This window comes from Corylus avellana, chromosome 2 (assembly GCF_965113065.1).
Source record: "Corylus avellana chromosome 2, dhCorAvel1.hap1.2, whole genome shotgun sequence".
Lineage (NCBI taxonomy): Eukaryota > Viridiplantae > Streptophyta > Magnoliopsida > Fagales > Betulaceae > Corylus > Corylus avellana.
This window is the reverse complement of record NC_142491.1, coordinates 16,357,984-16,371,233: the sequence shown is the minus strand read 5'-3', so window position 1 is coordinate 16,371,233 and position 13,250 is coordinate 16,357,984. Positions and strand designations below refer to the sequence as shown.

The 13,250-nt window shown below is 35.9% G+C and overlaps 2 protein-coding genes across 2 annotated transcripts; both read right to left on the bottom strand.

Annotated features, from left to right (window-relative positions):
* Positions 1-238: 238 nt before the first annotated feature.
* On the bottom strand, positions 239-5,494 carry LOC132162329 (glucose-1-phosphate adenylyltransferase large subunit 1). Its single transcript, XM_059572578.2, has 14 exons — positions 4,724-5,494; positions 4,411-4,533; positions 4,099-4,269; positions 3,653-3,745; positions 3,463-3,546; positions 3,312-3,367; positions 3,002-3,095; positions 2,422-2,607; positions 2,021-2,101; positions 1,443-1,529; positions 1,260-1,364; positions 1,036-1,142; positions 888-948; positions 239-753 (listed from the first exon to the last, which is right to left on the bottom strand). Exons 1-14 carry the CDS (start codon positions 4,925-4,927, stop codon positions 652-654), a joined length of 1,554 nt encoding a protein of 517 aa, XP_059428561.2. The 5' UTR covers positions 4,928-5,494; the 3' UTR covers positions 239-651.
* Positions 5,495-11,197: 5,703 nt separating this feature from the next.
* Positions 11,198-13,218, bottom strand: LOC132168169 (small ribosomal subunit protein eS25y). The gene is made up of 4 exons (XM_059579281.2): positions 13,146-13,218; positions 12,986-13,060; positions 12,678-12,812; positions 11,198-11,384 (listed from the first exon to the last, which is right to left on the bottom strand). The coding sequence occupies exons 1-4, from the start codon at positions 13,146-13,148 to the stop codon at positions 11,271-11,273; spliced, it is 327 nt and encodes a 108-aa protein (XP_059435264.1). The 5' UTR covers positions 13,149-13,218; the 3' UTR covers positions 11,198-11,270.
* Positions 13,219-13,250: the final 32 nt, after the last annotated feature.

Genomic DNA, 13,250 nt, shown 5'->3' with positions numbered 1-13,250 from the left:
ATCGAAGGGCCTGTCCCGTTTTGTCGAGAGGTGCGAGTGGTCTGCCTCGAATGTGGGGCGCGGCTCAATCGTTCTTCAAGCACCACTTGAGTGGTGTATCCTGGTGTTGTCTAATGTCCTACATCAAACAGTCACCAAATTTGTCTTGGATAGGCCTAGAGATGCTTTAATTTTCCAAGTAAACAATAATGGTCATGTGTTCAGAATATGCAAACAAGAGATGTAAGGGAACAGTATCACCAATGAATCTTTCTAAGAGCATAGATTTTCATACCAGTAAGAGTCCAACTCGTTTCCATTATTCTTAATCATTATTCATACAGAAAGAAAGTATCTGTCTGGCATTTATGAAAACCCAATACAAATGCAATACACAGGAAAAAAGCCCGCAAGCCAGCTAGCCAGCCCTCTGATTATTTATGTACTTCTCGCATCTATGAAATCTTATAAGCTATAAGACTAATAAACACTCTTTTTATACATGCAAGGAACTTCTAGTTTACATACAGTAAAAAAAGCTGCTGCTTGCTTCTTTCTGTGAGAAAATGCCGCCATGCATGTCCTCTCATTTGCGCCAGTAGCACAGGCAATTTGGTTTGCAGTATCCCTTTCCCAACGCCTAAACAGCCTGTGAAAGTACTTGAGATACATTTATATGACTGTGCCGTCTTCTATTGTCGCCTTCTCCAGGATAATGGTGATTCCGGATCGAATGTAAAATCCATCTTCTGGCCTATCTGCTTCTTGAACACCCTATGAACACCAGGGCATTCAGATGGATACTTAGGATGAAAAATGCTAGTATGAATTCTACTTCTATCAAAAGTTTATTATCTCTAAAGGAAAAAGGAAGTCTATGCTCTTTAGTTGAAAAGGCTTTTGCTTACATCTTTATTCATGATGATAACATCCTTCCCAATCTTCACATTCTTGTCGATTATACAATTCCTTCAAAGGGAAATAATGACACAGTCAGACAAGACATTCTAATATTCCATCGAAATCTAAGAATTCTCAATTTTTGACACCAGTTACCTAATTTTTGTATTTCTTCCAACCCCAATTGGGACCTTCCCTTCTGCCAAGAGAGATGCAATTTCAGATTCAGTTTGGTAATGGTCTGCTCCCATCATCACGGTGTCCTGTAAAAATGGAAATAGCCACTCAAATGAGTTATCAGAAGAAACCAAAACGAAGTGCTCTAGTCAATTAGGCTCCTTTGTATTTGAGGATAAAATTCAGAAATCACAATAGTTTACTTTGAGCTCAACACCATAATCTAATCGTGAGCGTTCGCCAACTATTGAATGTACAATACTACATTCTCGCAAGAAACATCCATGCGAGATTATTGCATCCACAACCTGCAAAACCCAATACAAGCATGAAAGGCAAGTACCTCAATGAAGCCAGAAACAAGAGCCAAAAGTCTGTTAGCATACCCGGCATTTATCAATCTTGGTTGGAGGTAAGAATCGAGGAGACGTGTAAAAGGGTGTCTTTGGATCATAAAATTCGAACTTTGGAATCTGCCAAAATGAGATGTCACTACACAGATATTAATCTATTTACAAGGAAATAAGACAATTTTGTAAGTTTCATATGATGGAAGGAAGATCTGATTTATGGTAGTAATGGGATATGAACAAGTTGCTTAAAGTTGAAACTCCAAAGGTTTTTAATGTGTTAGAACTCACTACAATAATACAGATACATATTACATACAGATTCCATGTATGATTTGCATTACAGGTTGCCACAATAGGATGAGAAAAGGCAGGCCTGTTTCACGAAAAAGGCAAAATACATGGAATTTTTTTGTTTTGTTTTAAACAATGGGTATGGAAACGCCGACCTTATCCTCTACCCCATTCTTATGGAGGAAAGAAATGCCATTTGAGATAAAGCTTATTGGGTCCTTGGATGAAATCAATGTGCCATTCATGAAATTATGAATGGAGGCTACAGCCTGCAGGAATATGAAATTCAAAGATGTGTGTCTTAAAAATATTAAACAAACCTCTTCAGTAAGGGCCAAATTAGCATCAAAAAAGGACTTTATTGTTCCAATGTCCTCCCAATAGTCTCTAAATATGTATGCCTGTCAAAATAGGAGACATCTGTCATATAACACTACCTTTTCTTCATCATGCATTTAGTAAATAGATGCACAGGGCAGGTAGAAAATATGAAGAATGAGACATGAATGAACAAATGGCTGAAATCATATGTGCTTGTCTCTAATATAATGTTCTACCATCTATGATCTACAGTGGTGAGAAAATGGGGTGGGGGGGGGGGGGGTGGTGTGTGGGTGTGTGTCAAGCCTTAGTGAATCAAAAACCAACCCTCCAGCAAGAACAGAGGCATTTTTCAAAATTTGAAGACATTTTCCCCCCCAACTCTTAACAGTTCTCTTACTTGGACATTGTGCTCCATCACAGCTGCAGGAATGATTTCAGATCCAAAGTCATTTGCTGTAGTATATCTCCACTTCAAAAGCTTCAGTAAAATCTCTGTCTTAAAGACATAGACTCCCATTGATGCAATATACGGGGATTTTACAGCGTCATGCAGGGACAAACCCAGAAGACTTGTATCTACTTGCTGCATAGAATTAAACAAGAACAAGTGATTAAATTGAAGTAAATTTTTGGGATCATGATAGTCCAATTACATGGCTAAAAATTACAGTAATAGGTAAAAGAGAAAGCAAGAATCTGAGGTGCATAAAGCATGCTTAAAGTTAATTAAAATGTAAACCTTCAAGATAGATAGTTTTGTTATCTGCACTTAGCTTACAAAAGGTTCAAAACAAGAGCAAGTTGGCAATTTTTGAGCTTTATGGGGATAAAGTCATTAGTAAAGCAGAGCTTTAATCTTTCACTAGGTGTGATCAACTCTAGAAATTATCTAGAGGAACTTATCAGCAAAAATAAAAAAAATCCAGAAGATAGGAAATGCAAATCAGTTCAAAGCATTGGATCTACTTGGTGCTTACCATTGCTTTCAGATGATTTCCCTTTGGTTTCTCAACAAACTGGACAACACGGCCTCTACCGTCTATCTTCACCAATCCAAAATCTGATGCACGGCTGGAAAGTACCACTAAATTTTAGATGAAATCTATAAATTCAGAAAGGAGAAGGAAAGTTTTTTCATTTTACCACTTCCTCAGCAGAAGAAAATTATGGTGTTATTATACAGGGAAAACATTATAATCGCTAGATGATCAAAGTAAACAAACCAAATTCAATAAAGATAAAATTTTAAGGATGAAATGATCAAGACAAAAAGAAGAGTGAAAATACCTGTCATCCACTGCTGCACATGATAATGTAATATCAGCATTTCGATCCACATGGTTCTGTTAATTCATTGAAGATAGACAAGCTAAATTTTTTTAAAGATGAGAAAAATTTAAATAAATCCATCTGTTTCATCAGTGAGTTAGTTGCATACCTGCACAAAGTTCATATAATCCATTCGGTAGAGATGATCCCCTGACAATATTAATATATTCTCAATGTGCCTGTTCTTGGCTTCCTACAATAATCAGTTTCAATTCAGAGGAATAAAAAAGGTGCAAGGTCCATCTATTCATATCTGGCTATGCTTAGATTATAGAGGGAATACAAATTTCCATACCCACCTCAAACACCCATATGAATTGCCTCACAGCATCTGCTGTTCCCTGGAACCACTTCATTCCTGATTCCCCAGGCGTCTGAGTGGCGGCCAGAACCTATTTGCCAAGTTCATTTTGAGTCATCAACAAATCAAGGGCTTGCAACATTAATATCAAAGACACATTAATTTGGTCCAATCCCTTATAACACAAGACAATTGTGACCTCTCCCACTCTCTTGATAAGCAAATACTTTATTTGGCACTGATATCATGAGGCTTCCCCATCACACTCAGCTGCCAAGTATGCAGATTTGGTAAATAGTTACCAGGGAAGAAATCAAGCAGACATAAGTTGTTTCTTCTGGTTTAATTGGCACATGTTACTTTAAGTCATGACATCTAAATATTCAAGTTATTCATGTTACTTTAAGTAATGACATCTAAATATTCATTTGGCAGGTTTCTTACCTCTATAAATCCATCCCCAAAGTTAATACCATTTCCAAAATACGTGCGCGCAATGTGTCGATTCAGGGAAGCAGAGTTAAACTGGGTAAGTACACAAATCTTGTTTATGCCGCTGTTTATGCAATTGCTCATTGGGATGTCTATAAGCCTATAGCACCCTCCCACTGGAACCTGCAGCAGATCATGCCATATGATCACATAATGATAACAAACAGAGCGGATAATTCAACAAAGGCAAAGGGCTCTTCCTCAACTCAATTAGTTTAATTGTCATTGAATTAATCAAATATACATGTATATCTATTTTCTTACAGCAGGTGTTGCTGCTCTTCTGGTAAGAGGAAAGAGTTGAGCCCCTGCACCTCCTCCCAATATGATTGAAGCCACATTTTTCGGGTCTACTTTTCGTCTATAAAAGGGTGGTGATTGTATGGTCTGAGATCAAGCCCAAGATTGTTAATGATAGCATTCATAAAACTATTCCATCATATTGAAATTACAAAGACAATGGAACTAAATTAATTTACAGTTCAATTGACATACACAACGATTATGATCATACAGAATTAATTTCCAAGCATTTGAAGAAGGTCTAGAAATAGATCAATGAATTGAATCAACTTACCACAGTCTCTTTGGCATTATTTGAAGTAATAATAGCATAAGCAACACCAGGTTTGAGCGTCGTGATCTTCTTCTCAGTTCTAAAACTTCTTGCCACCTGATTAACCCAAGCGTTGTTATTCAGGCTCCCTGTGATCCTCTCCCCCAAAAAGCCATTATTTGCCAAATGGGTATTGGGTTTCAAGGCCAAACAGCAAGAATCCATTGCAGTAGCCTCACTGATAAGACTGACCCAGAAAATCAGTAACCCCGGATTGTATAAAGGATCAGAGAAATGATGCTCTCACACAATACTGAACCCAAATCGCAGTAAAGCACAAATCTTTTTTTGTTTTTTTGTTTTTTAAGATTTGGTTAAAGTAAAGAAGAACTCTAAATCCAAGTAAAGTATAGGTCACATAAAGGTACGAGAAAGACAATTGTGTCAGACGTTCAAAGTTACACTAAGAATAATCTAAGCAACCTCACAATGAAGTTTCAGAATCAAAGCTAATCTAAATCCGGGAAGCCCATGAGAATGCCAAGGAAATTCTTAGCACCCAGACCAAGTTTTGACAGTAGAAAGAAACAGAGCAAGAAAACACAAACAAGAAGAAAGGTGATGATCTGAAGATCTAAACCACCAAAACTGACAGCTCGGAGTGATCAACGAGCTAAACAAGATTCTGGGTGTGGAAGGAGAAGTCAAATTGAGGAGGAGTGAAATGCGTGAACGTTGTTGAAGAAGCTGGTCAGCTTTTATTGGCTTGTGAGCTTCTCACGAGAAATCTTGCAGTTTTTGGTATTTATAGTATAAAAGAAATACTGTTGCATAAATCATTGTAGCCTCGTCACAATGCACTACATGTACTTGAGACTTGAGAGTCCACTGCCTGCCAAGAGTACAAGTTTCTAGGCTCCTCTCTCTTGCACCAGGGAGCAGCCATTATCAGCCACACACTGACACACCTGTACCTTTCAACCCAATAAAGTTGAAATTAAAAAAAAAAAAAAAAAAAAAAGCATTAAATTTTGAAGTTCTTTTTACTCATTCCTGTTTGATCAGTTTTAAGCCGACGATCAAATATCTTGAGAGACGTGTTATTGATTGGATGATAATGACTTTACTTGTGTTCAAAAGTATGATTATAGTTTTGCTTGATCGACATTACCCCAATTTGTAATTTGTCATCACTGCAATTTTGATTTCAGTATGCATGTATGATCAAATTTAAGAATTTATCATATTGGTATCTTTACTCATTCCAAAAACCCATAATATAATTTGTTGTGACATTATCTATTCATGATTTTTTGTATGTTGTGTGGGTTTGTCTACGCGGTAAACGTTTACACTTTATTTACTATAAGGACCTTATTACTTATTAGGGAGATTAATAATTTTTTAGAATCTTTCAATCAAATCATAAGTTTATAAGTTTGGCTCCAATTATGCTATATTAACTATTTATGTTTCCAATTTCATCGAGTTCTCAACATTTTTCTTAGATTCATTTGAAGAACCAAATCTATTTTGCACCCACTTCATTTGCCCCCAACTCGCCACCTTCCCAGTTTTACTGGCCCTGGATCCAACTCATGTGCCCCCTCAGCGTGCATGGCCTATACACGCCGCCTTTATGCTCCCACGACGGATCACGTATGGTTTTTCATAATTGGTATTATTCTTTTGTTTATAGACCTCCATATTTGGTTGTAGATTCAAATGCAATGTTCTCTTTGCCTTCATTGTCGGATATCGCAATGGTGTTATGCTCTAGTAGCTTCGATCTAGTTACTATATGTGCTCTCTTCTTTGTTGTGATTTTCAAGTTTGATTGTTGTTACAATAAGTGGTATTAGGCAGATACGCCTTTGGACTGCTCTACAAACCACCATTTAGGCAGCCTTCATATGGGCAAAATGAAGGCCCTATATGTTGTTGGTCTAAAGAACCTAGACCATATATGTTCGTGTCATGACACTTGCCAAGTGATTTTCCTTTTCAATTTCCACATCGAGGACGCCAAGAAGGTTTTTGGCTTTACTTGTCAATGGCGTTCTCATAAATCATTTCCATTTCTTGGGTTTGAAGGTTTCCTTGGAGACATGCAAAATCGTTTTCTGCCTATCATCATATGATCATGTGCTTGACTTGCAATTACCTTTACATCACTGTTAGATCAATATAAGCCAAAGAATTTGCTTTACAGCCATGCCAATTTGATAAAGCAAATTTGTTATATAGACCCAATTGGCGTGGGAAAATGATCCCCCATTACAAAATCTATCAATCCCCTAAAGCAAATTGTAAAGATAAGTGATTACTTTGTGCAAAATATACCTCAGTCATTGATTACGTCATATTGAAAAGATCGCTTATATAAGAAATATACTCATGGGTGTTAAGTTCTATATTATTTAGTTATTAGATGAAACTTAGTTTTTTAAAGAATTATAAAAAAATTTTAAATTGACTAGTCATTTTAAGGTAATAGAACAACTATAGCTATTGTCTAGTGTTTTTTCCTAAGTCGTTAGCTGTCGAAAAATGACTTCTCTTAAAATTGGCCATTTGGGTGTCTCTACTATATGACTGTCATACAACTAAAATTAAAATGACGTGGTAATAAAAATCAATGTTTAGATCAACAACAACAAAGATGTATTAAAAAAAAAAAAAAATCAATTTTTTTATATTATTTTTTTGTTTATTGTTCAATATATATATATATATATATATATATATATATAGATGGAAAATGTTAAAGTCACAACATAAATCCAACTTATGACCAACTTTTCTCCTACGTGTCATTTAACAACAAAAGAAATTGAGTGAGAGGATTTTGGGATTCCGAAAATTTGGGAAAAAAGACAATTTGTTTGGTTAAAAATTCAAATTTTTTTACACATAAGAGAGAAGTTGGCTATGAGTTGAGTTTGTGTTGTGTCCGTATCAAACCTTTATATATATATATATATATATATATATATAGTTTCTTGGAAGTTTATTGGAGAGGCGATAGGGGTGGTGGGGCCATTAAGCCGAATCGAAACAAGTAGATTCCTCAATCATGTCTCTAGATTTTGGACATATACCTTAGTAACCCTCACCTAACCACATAGACGGTTCTCATTACATGCAGAGGAGCCCATCAGCAGAGATTATTGTAAGTGGGCCCCAATTTCTCAAAGCCCATCAATCTGGTCCGCTCCTCCCCTCCATACAACACGTGTGTCGGAAAATGAAATGACCCTACTTTCTGATCAAGTGGTCATTAATAATAATATAATCCCGATGGCTATGGGAGAAAGTGTTGCTTTTTTAAAATTAATATTTTTTTATTAAATCATGTTGGAATTAAGGATTCAAATTCATCATTTTTTACACCGCTCGCAAACTAAACACAAACTTAATAAAAAATTAATGAGAAAATATTGAAAGAGTCTGACCTATTTAATTAAATCAGATCGAATTAAGATTGATTTATATAGTTTTATACATATGCCTCTATACTATCTGAATCTGACAACCGAACACCAACCACTATACGAAGAAAATTATGATTTCTTTAATTTAGTCTATAAAATTAGTATTTGTTCTTAAAACATATGGGAATTAAGGATTTAGATTCTTGATTTTTTACATGATTTGTAAACTCAATACAAGACTAATGAATTACAGTTAATAAATATAACCCGTTTAATTAAATGAATTAGATTAAAGTTAAATTATATAATTTTATACCCATATGTCTCGACATTCTAGTATTTAATACAAAATTAAATTTTATATTAAGATATAAAGTAACATGAAAATCAACGAAATGGTGTATTTAGTAATATAAATATAAACCTGGACGCAGACATTTGGAAGACAATAGGGGCCACACTGCATAAGTATACATAACAAGACAGACATGAAAGGGACTGATAAGCAATTGGGCATTAGGTGATTGATATATGGTGACATGGGAATAAAGAAAAAAAAGAAAAAAATCTATCAAATGATGTTACTCATATATTTGACTTCTATTGTTTGACAGGTGACTCAAATCATTACTCTAATTGGTAGGTCTTTCTTCTCCGTACGCGTGTCTGCTGGTACCACTTACTATTTTGGTAAGTTTATTGTATATTGTTTTATATAACATTTACACAAATTAATGTGACAGTTCACGTGACACTAATTTTTATGTCACGTGAATTGCTACATAAATTTATAGCGAGATTATAGTAAAAGTTATAGTATCCTAAACATTTTATAAATACAGACTTACGTGCTTCTCTGAATGTGATTAATGTTAGTGCCCACTTCGTCGTTCTTTATTTTATAAGGTTTAACCCATATGCCCGAGGGATTAATTAGGATCTTCTCAATTTCAAATAAAATGGAAATGAAACATTTTATGGTCTGAATTATATTTCACAGATCTAATGACGTATATATTCTCATATTATTTAATAGCAACATGTACAATATTAGAAGCAATAAAACAAAAAAATAAGATTTAGACCGTGAAATAGTTTGCCTCGAAACTCGCATCGTATCGGATGTATTATTATATATTTTTCCAAGAGAACATTGCTTCGGTTTTCATTTTTTTATTTTTCAAAAAAAAAAAAAAAAAAAAAAAATCAGACTCTGAAGAGTAGAAGGGCCGGCGGTGGGCATTTGGGGAAGTCAGGCAAATCAGGTGTCTTTATTCAAGGGACAATACAGAAGAAGAACGAAACAAAGCAAGTGGCTGAAGGGCAGGAAAAAGAAAGGTTTAAAATTGGAGTGAAATGAGGATAATCCTGTTCTATGATGGAGTGGGCCAACCATCGATGAATTGACGGAAGACAAGACCAGAGAATTATCAAGTGGCAGCTAAGGCCAAACAAGAACTAGTGTAGAATGATAAACAACAATTAATTAGGTGACAAAACGTCACGTGGCTTGCTTGTAAATAATGAGCTCAAGTCCACTCCTTTGAGATATCATTGCATGCCTTTTTCTTCTTCATCATTGCTGAGGACACAACGGAAAAGCCAAAACTTCATTACCTTAATGAATGGAGGAAACAATCATGCCCCATTTTGGTACATCTACATAAAAAAAACATACATCATATAGAAAGCCAATTTTCCAATCATTATAATAAAGTGTTTTAGTTTAAAACTTGAGTTTGGTTGATTTAGCTAAAGCAAACTTGAGGTAGCAACTTTGATTGAAACAAAGCCCAAGGTCGCCAAGAAGATACCCACTTCTTAATTCATCTTCAAGGCCCATCAAAAAGATGGACAAATGAAACGGTGCTGTTTGGAGCCCACTCCCTCATAGAGAACCCCTAGTGATTAATAAAGCTGTACATTTGAAAGCGGATACTTTTCCTCTAATACATGCTCTGTTAATTCTATTAAAAATCCATTAAAAACACGTAGTTAAAAACAAATGTCATTTTTCTATGAGTTAAATACTAAATACCCCTATGGGGTTTCGAAACTTTATTTTTACCTCCCTAGGATTTCATTTTTATCACAAGAGATCTTTGTGGTTTTGATAATAGACCAAGTTAATCCTCCGTCAGTTGACCGTTAATTAACTTAACGAAAAACCACGCGGACTAATCAAATGTTGACATGTAACACCTACTTAATTTTTTTTTTTTAAAAAAAATAAATAAATAAAAAGGTATTTAAAAAAAAAAAGAAAAAAAAGAAAAAAAAATTGGGGGTAGCTCAAATGGCCGGCCACCCCCATCTGGCCGGATGGGGCCACCCCCTTGGGGCCTAAGGGGGTGGCTCAGCCACTCCCTGTGCACCCGGGGGTGGCTTGGCCACCCCCATCCGGCCCGATGGGGGTGGCCCATGGCCAAAGGCCACCCCCAAATGGCCAAAGGGGTGGCTCGGCCAACCCCAATTTTTTTTTTTTTTTAATTTAAACAAAAAAAAAATTAAGTAAGTGCTACACGTCAACATTTGATTGGTTTACGTGGTTTTCGGTTAAGTCAACTAACAGTCAACTAACGGAGAACTAACTTGATCTATTATCAAAACTACAAGAATCTCCTGTATAAAAATGAAACCTTAGGGAGGTAAAAATAAAGTTTCGAAATCTTAAGGGGATATTTAGTATTTAACCATTTTTCTATTTAATAAACTAAATTGAAAGAATTTCCTTCTATTCAATTTGGCGAAGAACTTTCAATCCACCAATACAACGAAATGAGACTAGGCCACAACATTCAGAGGCACCACCAAGCTGTAATGCCACGAATCTAGCACATCTGATAATAATAATAATACTAATATAGCCCATTACATTACACATAAAGGAGCATAATATGGAATGTTGAAGATCAAAAACACCAAGCTCAAATCTTATGAGTAGATACTATTCTAAGAAAACTTAAAACTTAGCAATCTCAATCACTCCATATGGGAGATTAAACAACAAAGTTGACAGATAGTCTAGAACTAAGCCGATACCCGTTAGGCCTTTCTTTTTTTTTTCTTAACATGTATAAATAATAAAAACAGCAACACTACATAAAATTGAACATGCAAAGGCAATAAGACAACTAGGTGTTTGTTGCTCGCGTGAATATCTCCTGGCTTGCATGCGAAGACACCATCCTGATCAAGCCTCTAGCCATCAATTCTCTGATTGCTCTCCTTGCAAGTGATCCACTAATCTGTGAGATGCACACAACCTCAAATGAGACATAATGAAAAGATTCAAAAGAACATATTACTCCCCATAGTAGAGTTAACAAATATACATGACATGAATCATTAAAAGGGAAGCCGGAGGTGTACCGACCTGAAAAAAGCGGTAATAACATGATCACTCCAAAATGATTAGTTAATTTGACCCTTTCCTAAAATTACTCATAAAGCCCAGTCTTACCTAATAAAGAACTAAAGTGTGACTAGCACCCATGAATTCATATTCTCAACGTGGGACTGGAGTGTTACAATCTCACCCATGAATCACTTAGAAAGCTCATTCTTACCTAGTAAATAACCAATGTGGAACTAGCACTCATGAATTCATATTCTCTATTAGGACCGGAGTATTACAATCACACAAATAACAAAGACCTAAAATAAGTTGATGAAAAAACAAAACTAGAAGAAAACAACCATGCCCAAATAACAAAAAACCTAAAATAAGCAATATATGATGAAATTGAAATCTAACCAAAATCAACTTTCACAACCTACTACAACTACTCAACTAAAAGCTTGGATGTTAACGCTCTTGTCATCAATCAAAGATTCCACGTGGTTTATTCAACATAAATGGCTCATCCTCAACATTATGAATTCTAATTGACACTCGCTTAGTTTGAGGTTCAACCAAGAATGAGTGCACATGATTTTTGGAAATTAGTAATCTTCTATCAGTTCACTCACAATAAGCTTCTAGAAGGTCATGACTGTTTGCACTCTATGACATCAGATCCCATTGTCAGGAATCCACTACTTTCAACAAGGGTTTGTTCCCATATGTTACTGCAGGTTTCTTCATTGTGATATCCTTCACAATAATTAGCTATGAAAACAATCCGCCAACAGAAAACTCTATGGAACCAAGCACAAGCCTCTCATTGCCCAAATCCTATGATTTTTTACTTTTTTGAATTAGCCACCCACTTCTATATTGCCTCAATCAAGCTTCAAATAGAGTTCTATTGATCCCAAAAGTTTTTACTTTAACATACAATTTTGCGGGTCGAAGCTGCAACTACTCTGATTCCAGTAAATTAATATCTTCCCTAAGAAATTTCAACCTGATTCCAACAAATTAATCTCTGCCCAGGATTGAACAAATTTTAAAACACACACCAGCTTTTCAATCCCACTTCTAAAAGAAACACAATCTCATACAAAGTAATAGAGGTGCTTACTAAACTAATAATCAACGACATCCGCACACAAATGCGTGTAAATAAAAAGAAAAAACGAGCCGAAAAAAATTATACCCTCATACGGTCGGATAAAACGGAGGGGGTGATGAGCTTGTATTTGGGAGCCTCGGACAGAAGCTTGTCATAGGTTCCCTGGTCGAACAGCACCATGTTGTTCACCTTCTCCTTCTGCTTCCCCTTGCTCCACTTCTGTTCCCCACCAAATCAAACATAAATAAACAAACAGAATAAAACCAATTTCGCATCTCTACCAAATACCCACCAAACCAATAGCACACTAGAACTATAACATAAAAATACAACAACATTAGCTCCAATATGCAAACATGTATGTATGTAAAAAATGTTTGTGTGGATTTGACCTTCTTCTTCTGCTTGCCACCACCAGACTTGGCGGGCTTGGAGGATGGTGCAGGAGCCTTTTCTTTCTTTGGAGCCTGCAAAACCAGTAATCCACCACATAGTTAGAGCGAGAGAGAGAGAGAGACAGAGAGATAAGCTAACGACTATGGTGATTCGTACCATCTGATCTGATCAGAGGGAGGGAGAGCAGAGACAGAGAGGCCAGGCAGAGAGGAGCAATAGAAGAAGCGCAGGCGTATATAAGACTAGGGTTTTGACAAGATG